The sequence below is a fragment of the Psittacula echo genome (assembly GCF_963264785.1).
Source record: "Psittacula echo genome assembly, chromosome: 3".
Classification (NCBI taxonomy): Eukaryota; Metazoa; Chordata; class Aves; order Psittaciformes; family Psittacidae; genus Psittacula; species Psittacula echo.
The window spans coordinates 29,341,219-29,359,954 of NC_137736.1; the positions used below are offsets into that span (position 1 = coordinate 29,341,219).

Genomic DNA, 18,736 nt, shown 5'->3' on the forward strand with positions numbered 1-18,736 from the left:
CCTGCTGCGCTGCTCCTGCGCTTAGCATAGGGCTGGCCAAGAGTCTGGCCTCACGCCAGGGAGCTCTGCTGGCGCAGCCTCAGGAGTTACTCGAACACCAGAAACAGGGTGGAGGACTCACTGGGACTTTGGTCTGCCCTTCACTGGCCATGCCAACAGCCCCAAGCTCCCTTGGGAGCAGAAAAACCCAAACCCTCTGGGCCTCATGTTTGCTTCCGTGAGTCCAGCTGCAGCAGGCAGCACCAGGGCTTGCCCCAAGCCTTCTGCCCAGCTTCCCCAGAAGCGGCAGGAGGTGGGGTCTGTGGGGAGCTGCTGCAGGAGAGGTGCACACCAGGTTTGCCATGTTCTGTGGCTGGTGGTTGTGGCTGTGCCTCTCTGCCTGTCACCCAAGTGCGCAAATAAACTGCTGAAGGTGGGGAGTGTATGCACTGAGGCTGATGGAGCAATGCTACTTTAAAAGGAGGTACATGTAGAATACCCAGCTGCTGAGCTGGAAAAATGGGTTAAGAATAGTCAAAGATGTGCTCCAGGTGCAGGAGGAAGGACTGCTGATCCAGCCCTGCTGGGATTCCCAGTCACTAACACAAACTTGCAGAGGAGAGACAGCTGTCTGCTGTCCTGCATGCTGTGATGAGCACACCAGTACCTACCTCACCAGCAGCCTCCCCTCCACACACATGCATCCAAGGTTGTGTAACAGGCCTATAGGAAGGATTATTATTCAAAATTCATATTATTTCCATTTGCTTTTCTTAAGGTAAGCGAACAAACAGAAAAAATTACATTCATGCAGATTTGTGGACAGTGATCTTGATGAGTGAGCACCTATGCACACAAACTCAGGCAATCTGGAGTGATGTTTACCACTGCAGTCTTAGTTTCACTGTGTATTTTTCCATAAATCACAAGTAGAAAATGCTATATATTTGCACAAAGCGCCAGAGGTATGGTTGCTATGGGAACCACAACCCTCAAAATTCCCTCTCTTCTAATCCATACAAAACCTCAATCAGAAAGCATGTTAATGCAGTGCATGGCCTTTATGCTTGATATGTGTCATATTTTTTCAGTACATAAGGGTTTGGGATTTTTGTCACTTTCGTACATTTTGCTTAAAAGTTTATTTGCTTCTGTCTACACAGATTAGGTTTCTGTTGACCTACATCACACTGTAATTATTTCATCTGCCCCTTTAAGTTGGAAAATTAGTAAATAACCAAGACTATCTTGAACCTGTGTTCTTCGGTGGCCCATGTGTGTCTACCCTTATGCAGTAAGAGCAACCCTTTTGATCCATACTAAAAACTGCTTCACTCCTGTGCTACAATGGGGGTGTGTGCTTTGCAGGCAACTACAGAACAGGGAGGACAGACAATGCTGTGTGTCCACCCAGCCTCAAGTTTGTCCCTCCTGTACTTGCTTCAACCCTCTGGGCTCCAGATCAGCCCACCTCACCATCAGTTTACCTCTAAAGCTGCAGCAGGGCCCAAGCTGTAGGCTTCTTCCAAGTTGGGATGGCAGAACCAGGATATGGGGTGAATGGGTATGTCAAATGAGAGGTGCCAGGGTTGCAGGAGGTGCCACTCTTTCTCTTGCCTGCCAGGTCCTCTGTCCTGCTGTAGTTCTTACTACTGAAGTCTGTAATCCCACCTTGCACTTTTTCTGTTTTCCTCTCTGCTTTGACTCTGATACTCCATATAACAAAATAAAGTATTGCTACCAACCACCCTGTTCAGCTTCCTTGGGGTGGTCTTTTTCCCCTACTGGTGGGATTTAAGAAAATAAATGAGTTATAAGGAAGTATGTGGAAGAAAACAGAACAAAAGTCTTTCCCTGGCTTCTTGTATAAGACTTACGTGAAATAGTACCCCTGTAAACTAATCCTTTTGTATTTCTGTCATACTTGTGAAAGAAAAGAATAATAGAAAACACTCTAAGCCAAGACTCATATAAGATTACTGACCTCTTTCTCCATACACTATGCAAACTCTTGCATATTAGTCCTTGAAATTCACATCTGTCCTTTAGCCTCCTACAGCTGACCTCTTCACCCTGGTGCTCCTTACCACATCAGAGTACCTTCACAAGTAACCTGACATTGAAGCCTAATGAGATAAACCTCCAAAATCATTACTTTACATTATTCCACTTCACATATTAAGAAGCCTGATGCATCTGGCTCTGATTCATTTGTTTGTCCAGCACTCATACAGAGGCATGAAAAAGGGCAGATCTCAAACTTATTTCCAAGGAGGAAGGAATAAAGCTGTCTGACACAAACACAGGCAGGTCTGGAGACAGGCCAAAAAATAAAACACTATAACGCAGCACTCAAGAGGTCCCTCTTTATGAAAGGGCACTGACAAGCAGAAACAGCAATATGGGAAGCGAAAGATGACTGAAAACAAAATGAGTCACTACTATCCTTCCAAGTTTACAAGCCATTTTAAATCAAATAAGATTCACCTTGGGGGCACTGGAATCTTTCCTCTTGATCTAGTGAGCACTCAGGGTGCTGCTGCATGTTGTGCCATGAGCACAGACGTATTTGCTCATAAGTAATTTACAGTCTCTTCACTCCAGGCACATTAGGAATTAAGCTCTAGGGAATTTTAACTCACAATGCCAAGATGCTTCCTAAACAGGAAGCTGCCCAGCTTTCCTTCTCCCTCAGCTTCTTACAGGGATTAAACTACAAATATTTATCTGTCTTTCAAATAGTTTCCATGTATTTATGTGGGGTTTTTTTTTTCCCGCTCCTTGTTTCTCATGCAGAGAAATACACCATTCAAGCAAATAAATTCCTGTTTGTTTCAGTCATGTCATGACCCGTCCCCCAAGCTATGGTATCATGAATGAGTCTGATGGGTGAAACAAACCCTGTATCTCCTTCCCTGACCTTATGGCATTCTCAACCACGTGACTTAAAATCACCTGGGCTTTAAGTTGTTTATACCTCAGTCATATATGTACACAGCTTACATAAAGTCCCACATACTGTAAAATCATTTTGTGCTTCTAATTTAACTTCTCCACCAATAACAGAGCAGGAAAACAAGCAACGTGGGCTTGCAAAGGGAATTAATTAAATGCATTTTTTCAGTCTTAAAACATTAAAAGGTCACAGATCTTAGAACAGAACTGCAGTGCTGTATGCTCCCCAAGTCTGGTGTTAACCAGAGCCCAAGCTCTGCCAGCATTATCAGCATGTAAAGAATCTACTCTGTCATCTCTGCACATCCCTCAGAAAAGGAGCAAGCCATGGCTACACCAAGACGCTTTCCACGTTAAGCATAGCTCCAAGGGGCATACTACACCCCCAGCCTGCTGCTGTGGGTAGCCTGCATGCATGCAAAGGTGCTTCTAAGAATAAACTCAGCAGCTGAGCAACAAATGCCAGCTTTGGATCCTAACTTTGATGGTTTCTGTACTAAACATCTCCCGGGCAGGGCAACTGCTTTGAAATGCAAAGCGATCCAGGGAGTTCATGACGTGACACACACCGCGGTGACAGGAGTACTATAAAATGGCCTGCAGGGGAAAAGAAAAGATGCAAAGACACTGAAAAAAGCGTCTGCTGCTTCTTCTCGCCTCAGTACTTCAGGGCACTCCCAAAGATAAAGGGCTTATGTCTGGGATTCATAACATTAGAAGACTGAGCACTGAAACTTGCTGATTTGAGAGGAAGCTTTTAAGTGAGGCTGCTTAAAGCACAAGGTCTCCTCAGGGCCAAACTGCCACCGCGGTGACACGCAGCAGCAAATTCCCTCAGGCTCTCGAGAGAAAACGCGGGGCAGGCCACAACACAGGGCCTGACCCCTTCTCCCCCGGGGGGCCAGCCTGCCCGGGCCAGGGAGAGCCCTCTTCGCCGGTGCCCCTACGGCGGCCGCTCCCGCTCCCCCCCGGCTCTGACCCCTCCACCAGCCACGGCCACAACCACAACCACCGCCACCGCAAGCACCGTTACAAAACTCCCCCAGCCGCGGAGGCGGGCGAACGAGGGGGGCTCACCCACCATTGGCTCAGAAGCGGGTGCCGCCGATTGGCCCGCACCCGCGCACTGTCACGACTCATCCCTCTCAATTGGCCGAGCCCGCCGTAATAGTTGCGCAAGGAGGCCAGGGAGAGTGCCTCGATTGGCAGAGGTGCTGACGGACCGCCCTATATAAAGGCCGCGGGCGGGGCGGACCCGTCGTTCTTGGGTACGGGGCGAGAGGACTTGTTTTGTGTGCCGCCCGCTTCGGGAATATGGCGACGCTGAAGGCCGTGTGCGTGATGAAGGGGGACGGCCCCGTGCAGGGCGTCATCCACTTCCAGCAGCAGGCAAGGGCTGACGGCGGCGGGCGCGACCCGGTCGCTCTGCACTTCCCCTGGGGGCTCGTCTTGGCCGTACTGCTGAGTCACGATGCAGGGCGGGCGGCGCGGTTCTTCCTCCCTCCCCCATCTCCTTCCCGCCGGTGGACCTGCGCTAGGCGGGCTTGTCCTGAGCTGTGGCCCCGCACCGCTGCAGCGGTGGGAGGGACCGGTGCTGCTTAGTCTCTGGGTGCTCCGGGTGCTGGGCCCGGCCGGTGCTGAGCCAGCCGGGCGCCGTGAAGCGAGCCGCGGCGCGGAGGGCTAAAAGGGGATGGCTGTCCTTCGCCCTGCTCGGGGGTGTGCCGCTGGGCTAAGTGTTGGAGCCGGCATTGGCCCTACTGCAATGCTTGTTTGACACGCTGAGAGTGGGGCTTAACGGAGCTCTAATTGCTAAATGGCCTGAGCTCCTTTATACTGTCGTTTAAGATTCGTTTATACTCAATAGAGAACTTGGGGTTTTATATGGGCAGTACTGTATCTGTAAAGGAGGAATGACTGCAGGGTTACTTGTGCTTGCAAGTGGAAGTACATAATTATTATTAAAAGCAAAAGATGTGGTAAAAGGCATTCCTTTTGTTTATTGTTGCATAATACACTTTAGGTGGCTAAATAAACGTAGGCATTCTGTGAAACACTATTGGCATATAGAATCAGTTAATGTAAAGTAGTTGTTAATATCTTTGTAGCTGAATTTGTAGAGAAGTCTCTAGTGCTTTCTGTTGACTAGAAGCTTCATTTGACACAAGGCTATTTAATGCTGTAGCTGTTTGTTGATAACAAACCGTTTCTATTAAAGGGTAACGGACCAGTGAAAGTTACTGGAAAAATCAGTGGCTTGGCTGATGGAGACCATGGCTTCCATGTCCATGAATTTGGTGACAATACAAATGGTAAGATGTGTATTCCAGCTTTTGAGTTACATCTGTTATGTGGTAGCTCAGGTTTAAAGAGTTTCTTCTAGTGCTGCAGCAGCAACTGGTAGAAGTCTACTTTGGTCTCATGACTGCAAATATGTGTTAAGATATAGGGACATTTCCTAAGGAATTGCTTCCCCTGTAATACTTTGAACATGTTTAGGCTGGTGTTCAAGGTCTCACACATCAAGCACTAACCTAAACGCTTTGATAACCTAGTGTTAAGAAGTAAGAAAGCTTTCAGCTGAGCCCTGAGTGTTCTAGAATGAGTAATCTTACTTTATTGAACTTGTAAATCTGTAGTAGGTTACTCACCTCTAGAGGTTTAGAACATCTAATGGGAGAGTAGCTGTTTCATCATCAGTGACTTCATGGCCTCTGGGTATACACATTAGTGTAGTGTATGAGCAGCAGATTTAAATTGGATACTGCAAAAAAAGCTAGTTTTGGTGGCTGTGTTCTGTTTCAGGGTGTACCAGTGCAGGTGCTCACTTCAATCCTGAAGGGAAGCAGCATGGTGGACCAAGTGATGCAGAAAGGTGAGTTTAATGTGTCTGGGCTGTTCCCTGCAGCAGCCATCTAAGTGCTACTTTGTGCTTGGGAAGCCACTTCATAAACAATGCTAGGACAATACCAGAAGAAAACTGGTAGTTCCTGCAGGACTTCTAGGGTCACTTGACAAAGGCTCTGATAAATCTACACTGATTAGTTAGATACCTTGTCTCCAAGAGTATGTGTAAAGCGTAGTCTTTGGGATATATTCGTGGTTTTGTCATAGCCTAGGGAGAAGAGGCAATATGAAAGTTCTTCGGCATGTTAGTGTAGGGGATTCATGTGTTAAAGCCTTCTTTAGTCAGTGGTGATTTGCTTCTGTTGTCAAAAGCTGGCCCTGAAATGGGGGCACTAAAACTCTCAGTTGCTGAGCTTGTATGCAGGCTTGTCATGTGGCAGGTCAGGTTCATCAGTAGAAGGTGCTGGGGCTGCAGGGGAAACTGCAAGATGAACACAAAGCTGTGTGTGCCTGGGCATGGTGATTCTCAGTGGGTGTGCTGGGCTCTTCTTAGCCTGTTAGCTTAGGTGCTGTACTGCTTGCAGTATGTACCCCTGAAGCTGTGCAACCTGTCAGTGCAGAGTGCGATGTTCGTACCTCAGTGGGAGCTGAGACCAGGCTCTTCCCCTGGAGGCAGTTTTCATAATCCCATTTATCTTCAGGGAACCCTTGAATGTTTGAGACCTGATGTCTGAGCAGCTGGTTTAAACAGTATGCTGACTGGGTTTGGAGATCGGAAGGGACTGCACAAATGCTGAAGACCAGTGTGGTAGTGAGTGGAGCTAGGAGCAAGTGTGAAAGGCTGGTCTTGCACAGGGGGTGTCTGGACTAGCACTGAGGCCAGTGTGGCATTTTGGTTGGTCTTTAAATGCTCATATTTATGTCCATAACTGCACTTTCTGTGACTGGTAAGTTTGCACTGGAGTGATCAGTTGCATGCCAAACCAAGCAAGCTGGCTGGTGGCCAGCTGTGTGGATGATAACAGCATAAAATGGTGTGTTCGTGGACTTCAGTGGCAGCCAACTGCTCTGGGGCTAAAGGTCAAAACTGCATGAATACTGTGGCTTCTGCTCTGTCAAATGCTGCTTCTGGTGTAAGCTGCCTGCTCAGGCAGCTGTGGGCTGGGGAGCTCATTAGGAGGGTGTGAGAACTAGGTTGTGGTTTTTACTAGTGTGGAGTTGAAACATTTGGACTGAAGCTTCTCAGAAGCTTAAAGCAAGCAAATTACTCAAGGGAAAACTGCCCTTGGCCTGATTTTGTAGGTCTTGGTTACAAATACAAAATTGGTACTATGCTGTCTTAAGAAGCTGGCAGTCAGCATGCAGCTATCTGAGCTGGTCACCCTGCATGCCTGTGGAGTTCTGGAAACAAGCTGGTATTCCGTGTTCTTCATCTGAATAGAAGAATCTTGCAGAACATCACCAACTTGCCATTTGAGTGAATGCTCTGCTTGGCACAAATCTGTAGGAAATAAGACACTGGAATGTCTGGAAGTTCAGTGAAAACTGAACTGCTTGAGGCTTAGTTCTTAAAGGAAGTCCCAGTGGAGACCTAGTGCTGATAAAAAAAACTATGGTAGAGCATAATGCCAAGTGTGTGGGGAAAATGTGAAGCAAACTCAGCCAGTCATCGCTGCTGTTCATTAGAACTTAGCTAATGCTTGATGCCTCCACTTTGACCTGTCACTTGACAACTGCTTTTACTTCCTATTTAAACCTAAATCCTGCAGCTGCTTGTGAAGTAGCTGATTTGTGATAGACATTAAGGGCTCTTAAGAGCTTTATTTCTAAAGAGCAGTGGCAATGCTTACACCAAGCCTTGTACGTGCAGAAGTGATGGCATTCCTTTCCCCAAAGTTGATGAACTGTCTACTATAAACTCCTTTAGTTTCAAGGGACAATTAAAATTTAGTCCTAGGTATAACCTGAACCTGGAAGTGTTAAAGGTTGGCTGGTGATGGTAAATGAGGACATAGTGAGTGCTGTTTAAGGTAAGATGGTGGAGTATTTGAGTGTAAGAACTATGGGTATTGCATTGTCCTGGCCAGCATATAGAAAAGCCTTAAATTCAATGAAGTTTTCAATGAGTCTCTCTGCATCTTTGTGTAGGCATGTGGGAGACCTTGGCAATGTGACTGCTAAAGGAGGAGTAGCAGAAGTGGCAATAGAAGATTCCATCATTTCTCTTAGCGGACCACATAGCATCGTGGGACGTACTATGGTGGTAAGTGTCTTGGTGCCTACTTGGATTACTACTCGCCTACTACTTGCTTACTGCTTGGGTACTTACTTGCCTACTGCTTTAGGGAACTGTAGAGCAGTCTTGACAGTAAGCAGAGGCTTTTTGATGCTGGAGGCCTTTCCCTGGTGTATGTTATAGAACTTGCACTGCAAGATTTCCAAGACAGGGAGTTATTTGAAACCTTGCCTGAAAGTCCTCTGTTCGTTAATTAGTGTGGCGCTTCACTGCTGTGAGATCGTAACTTCCTGCCTGATAGCTGGCAAAACTGCTTGTCGCTGCTAGTACTAGTGCAAGTAATGATAAATGTTGATTAGTTCTGCAATAACATGAACTAAGGTATCTTCAATTCTCTTCCAGGTCCATGAAAAGTGTGATGATCTGGGTAGAGGGGGAGATAATGAGAGCAAATTGACTGGAAATGCTGGACCTCGTTTAGCTTGTGGTGTCATCGGAATAGCCAAGAGCTAAGTGTTGTACCTGAAATGTTTCAGATGTTAGTGGTGAATGGGCTGTATTTCATTGCAAATGCTGTACTTGCCCTTTCTCATGCAAAAGATGTATCACTTAATCCCATTACTACTTTGCATTCTGAGTATCACTTAAGCTGGTGAAGACTGACTTAATTTTGTATGATGTATATTGCCATTAAAGTGACCCTGATGGAATGTCTCTGTAGTCTTCTACTGAAGCATCTGATGTAGCCATTCAGTACAACTTCACTTACTGGAATCCCTGCTCTTTCTAATGGCAGGTGGGTGGTAGTGGGCATGTTGTGAACACCAGAACCTCCACTATACTGTGTGATTTGGAGGATTAGCCTTAGGAGCTTTGGCAAGGCTACTCACTGAAGAGCAGGAGCCACTGTGTATGCATTGGGACTTCATCCTGATAGAGTTGCAGCATCTGTAGGTTTCAAACTTGTGTAATAAACTTTCTGGGCAAATACACTTTGGTCTTGCTGTCTATAAAAAAAAGAAAAGCTAACTAGCACAGCCATACCTCCTGACTTGCTAACAGGGAAAGGCAGGCCCATAGTTACCTGCTAAACACCAACAGCACACAGGGGGGTGCTGACAGCCAGTGTTAACCCAGGGGTTTTATTTACCTGAGGACAACTGCTGCTTTGCATTTCACATCAAGAAGATATTTCTGCTTGTGATAATCCCATGTGCTTGTGAAAGTGTGTGTACTCCTGTGGTGGGGAAGCTGTGAGCAGCATATGAGATGATCTGGCTTCAGTGTGTGTCGCTGTGTGTTGTCTGTGCCCCTGGCACTGCTGGGTAGTGGTGGGCTGTGTGAAGTCGAAGCCTGGAGTGGTTGGTGGAGCCAGCATTTCTCCAAGCAATGCAGGTGCCTAGTGTGGAACAGGTATTCCCTTTAAAAGGGTGTACATAGCTGCATGTTCTGTATTTAATTTCATAAAGCTCTGCAGCAGTGTATTTATTGCACACTGCTGCCAGCTTTTGTTATTTTCTTATATGTAGCTTTTAAATGTATTTCGAAGTATTTTATTAGAGAAAGCTACTAATTTTAAGGAAGACCTGTAAGAGCAGTTGGCTGTAGTTCTAGATGCCTAGATTCCAGTGTAGCATGTTACATGTGAAATGGCTTTTGGTAGTAGAGTGCTGTAAAAACACATTAAACTTACTTAGGTTTGCTGCAGGTTCTGTTACTTAACCACCTGTACCTGTTCCTGTGATGTAGTCTGTGCTCTGATTCAGCTGCTGCACAGAACTAAGTCAGCATCACTCGGGCTTCCTCTCCAGCATTAGGGTGCTGCACATGTAACACCCGTAACCAACCACCCTCACCTCGTTGCAGCTTGGAGGGTGGTTACAGTGTCCCCCCTTTCCCTGAGGGGAAAAAACAGAGTACTTGGGAACTGTAGGTTGAGCTGCAGTGGCACAAGGCTGGTGGCAGCTCTGCAGTTTGCCTTTCCTCTCCTGGCTGTCTTGGCACTGAACTTTGATACTTTCAAACCCTGATATGTGCCAGTCTCTGCTTTCAAACCTGTTTCCTCTTGGCAGGCTAAGTGACAGCCTGCTAGCCCTGAAGTCAGTGTGCTGTTGGAGGATGTACCAGTAATGCTTGGTTTATGTGTTAGTTGGTGTAACCTGCAGGTGTAGGCTTCTGTTAATTGCCAATGCTGTGTGTTGTCTATCAGTAATGGGTGCTGGCACTGAACTGATTAATCTTCATGTACCAACTTCTGGCATGGCTTATTTCAAAGCCAGAAATGTGGTAGTTGTAGAAGCAAAAGGTGCAGTTCCACTGGTGATGCTCCCTTGCCAGTAGGTTTATTATACACTTGCTGCTTCGAAAGGTGGCAAGAAACTGTTCTGCAAAGTACACCCAAGGTTTTCCTAGGCTTTGCTTTCAAACTCCTAATACAGGAAATGGAGACACTGAGGTGGCATTTCTGTGGACAAGCCTTTGTCTCTTTCACTCTTAAGTCTTTTAATTAAAACACTCCTACCTCCTTACAGAATTATGGTGGTTTTTACCAAGACAAGTGTTAAGTCTAAGATGTGAATGTCTGGCTTTGCAGGCAGATGGTTCTGCTGGCCCAGCACGGAACACATTAAGGACGTAAGTTTGAACACATGACAGTTGAGTTCAGTACAAGTGTGTAAACAGGTTTTTTCTCTCTTTATTCTGCTATTGCAAGAACATAAAAATAGATGTCCTTTCCCCCGTCCATGGCTCCACATTTGCTCTCCTTCCCTCCCACATCCCTCCCCCAGAAAAATTCCCTCTGCTGCGGAGCAGCTCTGAAAAATGTAAGAAAGCAGCTGCCCTTCAATTACTTAGGGGAAAACACCAACTTTAAAAGTCAAACACAGCTCTATCAGTATCAAGGAGGAAAAAAAACCAAACCCAAATTAAATACGCACAGGATTCGTACACCTTTTCCACTATGCTTCCAGAGTCAACCCAGCTCCAACCGCAGGGCCAGTGCCACCTGCGCAGCTAACGGCTGGGTGGCGTGAGGGCTCTGACCATCCAGAACCAGCGTCCACCCTCTCCAAACCTGACAGCGTGACTGGGGTGATCTTGTGAGGTGATGGTGAATCCAAATGCAGGCAGGAAAGTGCTCTCCTCCTCCGTCCCTCAGCCGGGTAGGTACAGCAGCACCAGACGGGCAGAGGTTTCACACCTGTGGGGCTACAGGAGGCAGACAGTGCTCACACAGGCAACAACCCGCATCTGCCTGAACGCAGAGGTGGCATTTTTACATCCTCATGCACACCAGCCCCACTTGGAAAAACAAAGTTTAGCATTTTATAGCGGGGTTTGGTGCCCTTTTGATCTCCCTTTCACCCCACTAGCACAGGAGCACCTGTGAGTACCAAGTCCACCAGCTGCTGACTGGGTCGGCGCCTCCCAGCCCGCCACGCACACATGTAATCACATAGCAGAGGTGTCCACTTTTTAAACAAAAGGCAAATCAGGGCAACATTGACCACAGAACCAGCTGGGGGCAGGGGGGGAAATAAAACAAATGAGAAAACCCTGATTCCATTGCAAACACTCAACAGTCAACTCTTCGATTCATCTTAAACCCACCAACTTCTACCCGCTCTGGTCAAGTGAGATCATTAAAACGCAGCACTCTTGAGAACCAAGATGACTCTTTCTTACAAATAAAAATTTGTTTCTGTGAATAGCTACACAAACAGATGTATTTTTTTTAACAAATATAAACAGAACAGTCTAATTTAGACTCCAGTACAGCATTAACAGTTCCAACTTTAAGATGCTGAACACTCGTTTTCCACTTCAGTGCAGTGTAGGAAGAATAGCACACCGTAAAGTTTGTTACGAAAATAGAGTTTATTAAAAACACATTCCTATGGTTTCAAGGAGCTTTCACCGTTACCTTTTCTTAAATTAAAAAAAAAAAAATAGAAAGCACTTCTACTTCTGATTTGTAAACTTTTTAAAGTCAAAACTTTAAAAAAGTTACAGCAAAAATGGGTAATATTTTAATCATATCTTCAGTATTTCATGTTACGCTGTGGCTATTTTAAATAGAAGGGAAGCAATCAAATTGCTTACAATTCCCCACCAACTACCGAGGGGCTGTGAGATCAGCAGAAGCAAATATAATACAGCAGACTGTACAACCCTAAAGCTCTACACTCCAACAAATGTCACTGTCGTTTCACGACAACTTCCAGTCCCTAGCGAGGAGCCTCCGACACTGAGCCCAGATCCTTTTCTGCCTGTTCCAGGGATGAGGTAGCCGCTGGTGTCAACTCTTCCGCAGGTTTTACACCCGTGGGTTCCGAGTCTCCCGAAGTGAGTTTGGAAACAATGTCTGCGTCTCCCATTTTGCTGCCATGAGATTCGTGGTTTTTGTCGCTGTCTGCCCTGTCAGTCATCTCCTGTTTTTCTTTCCCGCGCGTTTCCTCCTTGTCTCTGCGAGACTCCCTGTCTCTGGAATCCCTCTCCCTGTCCCGATGGCCACCGGAACGCCTGTTCCTGTCCTCCAAGTCTCTGTGTCTGTCACGCTCAGGGCTCCTCCGTCCCCACTCTCGCCTGTCACGACTACCAAGCCGCTCGTGATCTCGTTCGTCATTGCGGTTACCGTAGCGGTCACGATCGTTTTCTACCCGATTTCCATAAGACCTCCTTCCAAACCTTTCCTGGTCTCTGTTGGGCGTGAATGTCTGCCTGTCATTCCTGTACTGCCGCCCATCTCTGTTCTCCTCAGGTCCACCCGGTGCCCCACTTCCTGGCATCCCCCCAGGTCTCACAAAGTGACCGGGAGGTGGGAAGGGGGTTTTCATTCCGTGGGGGGGAGGCATCCCAAAGCCTCCTGGCCCTGGCGGGGGCCCTCTGTGCATCATGTGGTGGGGCATGTGTCGTGGTGGCATCAAGGGAAACCGCTGCAGAGGAGGGGGTGGCATTCCGGGCGGTCGCTGGAGTGGTATCAAACCCGGCCGGGCACCCAAGAGGCCAGTGGATGGAGTCTGCAGCCCAACAACAGGGGCTGGTGGCGGGGGTGCAACTCCTTGAGTGCCTGAAACAGACAAACACAGACACACCAAGTGAAATCACAGGCTGGTGGGAGAGGACAAAAGAAACAGCATTTTCATCATCTCAAAAACAAGCACTCTGAAATTATCCTATAAAATGAGTAACACCAAAATTGAGTGGTGGTGTGGGGAGAAGAGAGCAGCCTGCAACATTTCCTGGGCTGGCTTACATAGTGTTAAGAGAACATCATATTTAAACAGCAGTTTGTGCCATGCTACAAGTAATTAATAGTGCAATGGCAGTGACTAATCGCTCATTCAAAGGCTTCCTTCTGTGAAGAAGCTGTTGTGCAGGTCAGAGATCTTCCTGATCTCCAGCTCAGTGTCTTGCTTTGTCAATGGAACACCTTCCTAACAGGTCACGCTTCCCAGGCTTCTAATTAAAGCCACCTCACTCCCTTCAGTTAGTTTTAAAACATCCCTCCTCCATTCCAAACATCCGTGGAATCGTAGCTGCTAAAATGCCTGAGATTTGACCTGGCCACCAACAGGATTTCTCATGTGTGGGAGAGGTACAGAGGGAGAGGCAAGGTCATAACAGGGCTGGAATCCAAGTGGGAAATCACAGAGGGCTCAAGGTACCATTCCACAGAAAAGGGATGCAACAAAGTTTAATTTAGTAGAATAAACCCTGCAACATAAACTAAAAGGAAATGCAACAGGTAATGTCTGGATTTATTCCTGGTTTTTTAAACAGTTTTCCATCCTTTACACCACACTCCCAACACCAGCTGCTTTCCATTTCTGTTCCTGGACTCCTCTTTTTACCATGGTCTTCATAAGAAAGAAAAAATTAACTCTCAAAAAATACTGTTTCAGAAAGCTCAGCCCGAAGCTTGCTGGCATCAACACAAGGAGCCAAGACAAGTGAGGATTACTGAGCTCCAGAGGAGTTCCCACCAATAAGCGAGTGCCAGCTTATCTCATGTGCCTCCTTCTGTTGGAACCAGCAGCACTATCATCTCAGGCTCTCTGTAGCCTTCAGGCTGCATCTATCTGCCCTTTCTGTTCACTAGCAGTTATTCACCTGAAACTAAGCTCCCTATCTCAGAAAGCATGTGTTGTTTTTAAACTCCCAAACTGAAATATACAGGAATCAACAGCTGCCACCAGAACAAACACAAATCCTTCCTAATCCACCTTGCACTCCTTTATACATTTGTTTAGACTACGACTAATGCTTTATTAATGTATATTAATAAAATATTGTATATTAATAATGTATATTAATATTAATAATGTATATTAATAAAAATTAAAGTTAAGAAGGCAGGTTACGTAGAATCTTGTGACCCCTGTTCTGGGTAGAATTAGAATGTGAATTAATACCAGATTTACATACTTGGTACAGCCACCAGTGAACACTGCACTTAGATGGCAGCTGAACGAGCACAGCGGAGCAGACATCCTAAGTAACCTTCCCCTTGGCTGTTGCAGCTTCCCTCTTCCCCTGGCTGATTTATTTAGTGTCTCTACCCCCAACATGCCTGCGCCTTCTGAAGAACACAGATGTTGCTCTTTCACCTCACTACTTCTTATGCTGAAGAACATCTCTAACAGAAACTGGTTTTATCTGAGTGCGCTTTATTACACTTTGTGGTTCAGGAGAACTCAGGTCACAAAGATGTGAATACTCTTCCACCTGTGGCATCCATCACCTTACCTTCCCCTCCAACAGTCCCTCTTAAGACACGGCTTGACAGGTTACACTCTTTGAAAGAAATATTCCAGCAATAACAGCCCATTTCTTTGGTGTGTACCCTTCCCCCTTTTTAACTGTAAAATGCACAGCCCCCCACCACCTCCTGTTCCACATCAGGGCTGTAAGTCACTGAGCTTAAACTGTTCCCATGACTTCGTATGAGAGACACATGGCTAGTGGTATCTTCCAAGAGTGTTATTTTGCTGAATTCTGAGGTTTGGGGATCATTTTTGTTGGTAAGTAATTTCTTCCACAGAAGATTAAAAATAAGGCAGAAAAGACTGAGATCGAACAAGCTGAAAAGGAGAAGCACATGCTCCTGCTCTATGGCACCAGAATAGAGGCGGGTTACAACAGCATGAACATGAGGCAAGTGTGACAAGCTTTTCTGAATTTAACAAGTAGTTTAACTTCTCAGTCTTATTTCTACACGAAATGCAGCACAGAAGCAGCAGCATAATGGCAGCCAAAACCCATTCTCTTTCAATTTGGACTGTATCAGGAGGGTAGCAGCACCTAAAGGTTTCAGCTCACTCAAATGTTGAGGCTGAAGCCACATACTTGAAAGAACTGTCAGGAGTTTCCTTGCTGTATTGACAAATCTGGCACCAATTACAGACTTACTCTGAAAGAGCTGTCCAGAAACACATCCAGCTTTAGCGGAGATGCTCATGAAAATCAGTGGTACAGATTGCACATGGCAAGTCTAGGACAGCTGAAAGCCCTTTGTTGTCTTATACAGGAAAAGACGGTATGGAAAATTTAAATAGTTTGTCAAGTACCGGAGCTCCCAGAGAAACAATAAAGTGATGAAATGACCATCCTATACCTGTGCAGACAAGTGACGGAATTTTATCTGCCCCAGCCTGTATTTTATCCATCTGTTCCTAACTGTGAGCCTTGCCGCAGTAGCTAAGCTTGCCTTCTTGCTTACGGGTATGAAACACAACCATCCCTTTCACCAGCTCCTTGCTCCGCATGACTTGGCTACCACATGGCTTTTACTACAAGACAGGGCTTGTATCTAATGCTGGAGATATAATCCTCAGGCCTCACACCCAGTATGTTATTCTGTTCAGATGTGTAAAACCAGACTGCATTCACAATTCATTTTCATTTGTAACTTTTACCAGTGATGCAGTGAAAGGTCCTCAGAGCCTGCGAAGAGTGTTCACTCTGCAGAGCACAGATGCAAGTGCTCAAGGAAAACCCATAGCCAACCATGAGTGTTGTTGCGGATGTGCAAGAACAATCACACAGTGTTAAAAGTTTGGTATTTCCACTTTACTCGTAAGACAGCTCCAGAAGCTAGAGCTGTCCTGAAGAAGTGTCTTCTATCCAGGGAGGTCACAGGAGTCATCCTTACTGTTTGATAGATTAGGTAAACAGCCAGATTTCTGCATCACTGTAATTCCACTTCTGATTATCTTCTCTTCTGGCTGGACAAAATCCCATGTTCCCTTGTGATACTATCAGTATTGCAAATGCTAATGTAACTGAAAAGTGTAGCAGCTGATTTCTTACTTTAATTACTTTTATTCTTTATGGAACTCTGTTCAACAAGTGATTAGTGTCTCTTATAATCCATCAAATTACTTCTCAGCTGTGCTGTTACAAGAAAGCAAGCGGAGGAGTTGTGTTCTCCGAGTCTGACACAGCAATCCTGCTTCACATACACCTCCTTTGCAACTCTGATGGCAATATATATGAGAACAAGTCAAAAGCTTATGCTTCCAGCAGGACAGGCTAAAGGTTTACACACCGAGTGCGATGCTGACATTCTGCAACATTTAGCAGGTTACATTAATTCTATCATTCTCAAGTGGGGAATGCTGCATCTTAAAACTAGAACATTAAATACTACCAGGAAATTCTTCAAAGAGGGACAGTGGTGTAAGTCTTGTGTCTTTTTCTGGAGTTTAATATGGAAACCTTTAGACCAGGCCAAGACTGTAAAGAAAGAGCCCCAATTTAAGAGCCTAAATACTGACTCACAGCTTAAATAACTTGCCATAAATACCAACATTTTTCAGGATAGTCCATGTCAATCGCTGAAGCCAGGAGGAGCTTGCTCCTATTCATTTAAGATACTTAAACAAGGATGTAAGAATCAAACTACATTATGGGTTGGTTACTGGTATTAAAACTGTTAAAATTCCTGCTTTGTACAACATGGAATACTAAACCGATCCAGGTCAAGGGAGTTATCAAGACAAAACTGAATTCCATGAATGGTGCTTGAGAGTTCATGTTCCCTTACCTCTGAATTGTCAATTTATGAAAGCAAGTCATATATACCATTAGCAAACATGCAGTGTTTCTTATGCTTTTTAAATGGGCTATCACCAGAAACTTGTATTAGGTTTATCACTGTTCATATCCTGTGTTAATAAAAAGCTCATCCTTCCTGTGAAGGAAGCATCCACTCTGTAAGACAGTAATATTTGGGTGAGCTCAGAGAATATTGTGTAGTCTGTCTTTTATAATTTAATGCAGATTACAAAAAGACCATGTAGTGTCTTAAGAACAAAGCATCAAGGGAGAAAAGAATGGTAATTCAGCACACATTAACAGGAAATGAATACCAAGTTCGATGACAGCTACAGTATAATTAATCCTTGATAATATGTAATTATCATTGTAGGAATTTTGGTACAAAGAGCAGTAGACCAGAACCTACAAACTGCAGTACGGTGTATTTAATCAAGATAATAGATCACAGAATCTCCGTATTCAAAACACAGCACCTGCATCAGCAGTTTATTACTGGTCCAAATTACAGCATTTGCTCAACACTAACAAGTTGGCAAATCAAAAATGATTTAAAAGCCTGCCACTTTCTGCAATATGCACACGGAAAACAAGTCTAAAAATATCTGCTTTGCAGATCATTTAGAAAATTACATATGAGCACATACTCACAAAACCAGTTACAGTCTGGTAGTCTTGTTCAAATTAGGAACAAGAAATTATAACAGCAGCGAACAAGATCAAGGATACAACCACAATCAAAACAACCAAAGGGTAGTTTTTAGAAATAAGCACAAAAAAATCAGACAAGATGTCCATGAGGGATCACTCCTCTGAAGCACAAACATGTCTTTGTTGGAAGTGATGAAAGAATTATATTGGGGAAAATAATTAGCGGAAATGGAACAGAACATAACTTACATTCCTAAGAAAGCATATGAAATCTTACAACCACCAATTTAGAGTTACTTTGTAACATATCTTCCACATAAAAACTGCACAGATAGATAAGCTTCATTTTTAAGTTACAAACACCAGAAAAGAGCTCCTGCGTTTGTACAGATTACATAAGGCATTCTCAAGCAAGGTTTAGATTTCTATGACAGTCTCTTCAGAGCAATCTTCACTCCTTGAATTCAGCCTGCTGAAGTAAGTTCTTCTATCCTCCCCAAATAGCCGAAGAACATTTCTTCATTCTTCACATGACACTACTCAAGCCCCTTCATCCCTATTTCCCCAAGCAGAGTCCTCATTACATACTTCATGATGCTGTCAAGCACATCTTTCTTCCACCTTCTTATCCTAGCTTGGAGAGCCACATCATGGGAGTGTTTCATGAGAGTTTGAGGACTTCTTGAGAAATCAGTCATGCCATCAGTCATTTATTCCAATTGCTAAAGCATACCCTTGTGAACATTAGGTCTTTCAGTCTGAACACTTGTCTGTGCTTTCCCATGGATAACTGAGGGCAATCCTGTACCTACTCACTTACTTTGTCCAGTTCATCTGCCTCTGACCTGTGCAAAACACAGGTCATCACTAAGGCTACATTTAAATTGTCAAGCCTCCAAGTATTTCTGGGCTCCAGGACTGCAATGCATATGCAGATTGCATCTCATGTCCACACACATGGTAAAACCCTGGCCCACTCCACTTCCCATGCTTTGATTTCCCTAGGAGTGA

The 18,736-nt window shown here is 45.2% G+C and overlaps 2 protein-coding genes across 3 annotated transcripts in view; one reads left to right on the forward strand and one right to left on the reverse strand.

Annotated features, from left to right (window-relative positions):
• Window positions 1–4,140: 4,140 nt before the first annotated feature.
• SOD1 (superoxide dismutase 1) lies at window positions 4,141–9,006 on the forward strand. The gene is made up of 5 exons (XM_080612454.1): window positions 4,141–4,323; window positions 5,150–5,243; window positions 5,737–5,806; window positions 7,927–8,041; window positions 8,417–9,006. The coding sequence occupies exons 1-5, from the start codon at window positions 4,249–4,251 to the stop codon at window positions 8,525–8,527; spliced, it is 465 nt and encodes a 154-aa protein (XP_080468580.1). The 5' UTR covers window positions 4,141–4,248; the 3' UTR covers window positions 8,528–9,006.
• Window positions 9,007–11,691: 2,685 nt separating this feature from the next.
• Window positions 11,692–18,736, reverse strand: part of SCAF4 (SR-related CTD associated factor 4) — a 45,215-nt gene continuing 38,170 nt past the window's right edge. For both annotated transcript variants that reach the window (XM_080613865.1, XM_080613864.1), the window contains one exon: window positions 11,692–13,085. In XM_080613865.1, the coding sequence (XP_080469991.1) occupies window positions 12,244–13,085 (842 nt within the window). In that variant the 3' untranslated portion in view covers window positions 11,692–12,243. The remainder of the gene's footprint in view (window positions 13,086–18,736) is intronic.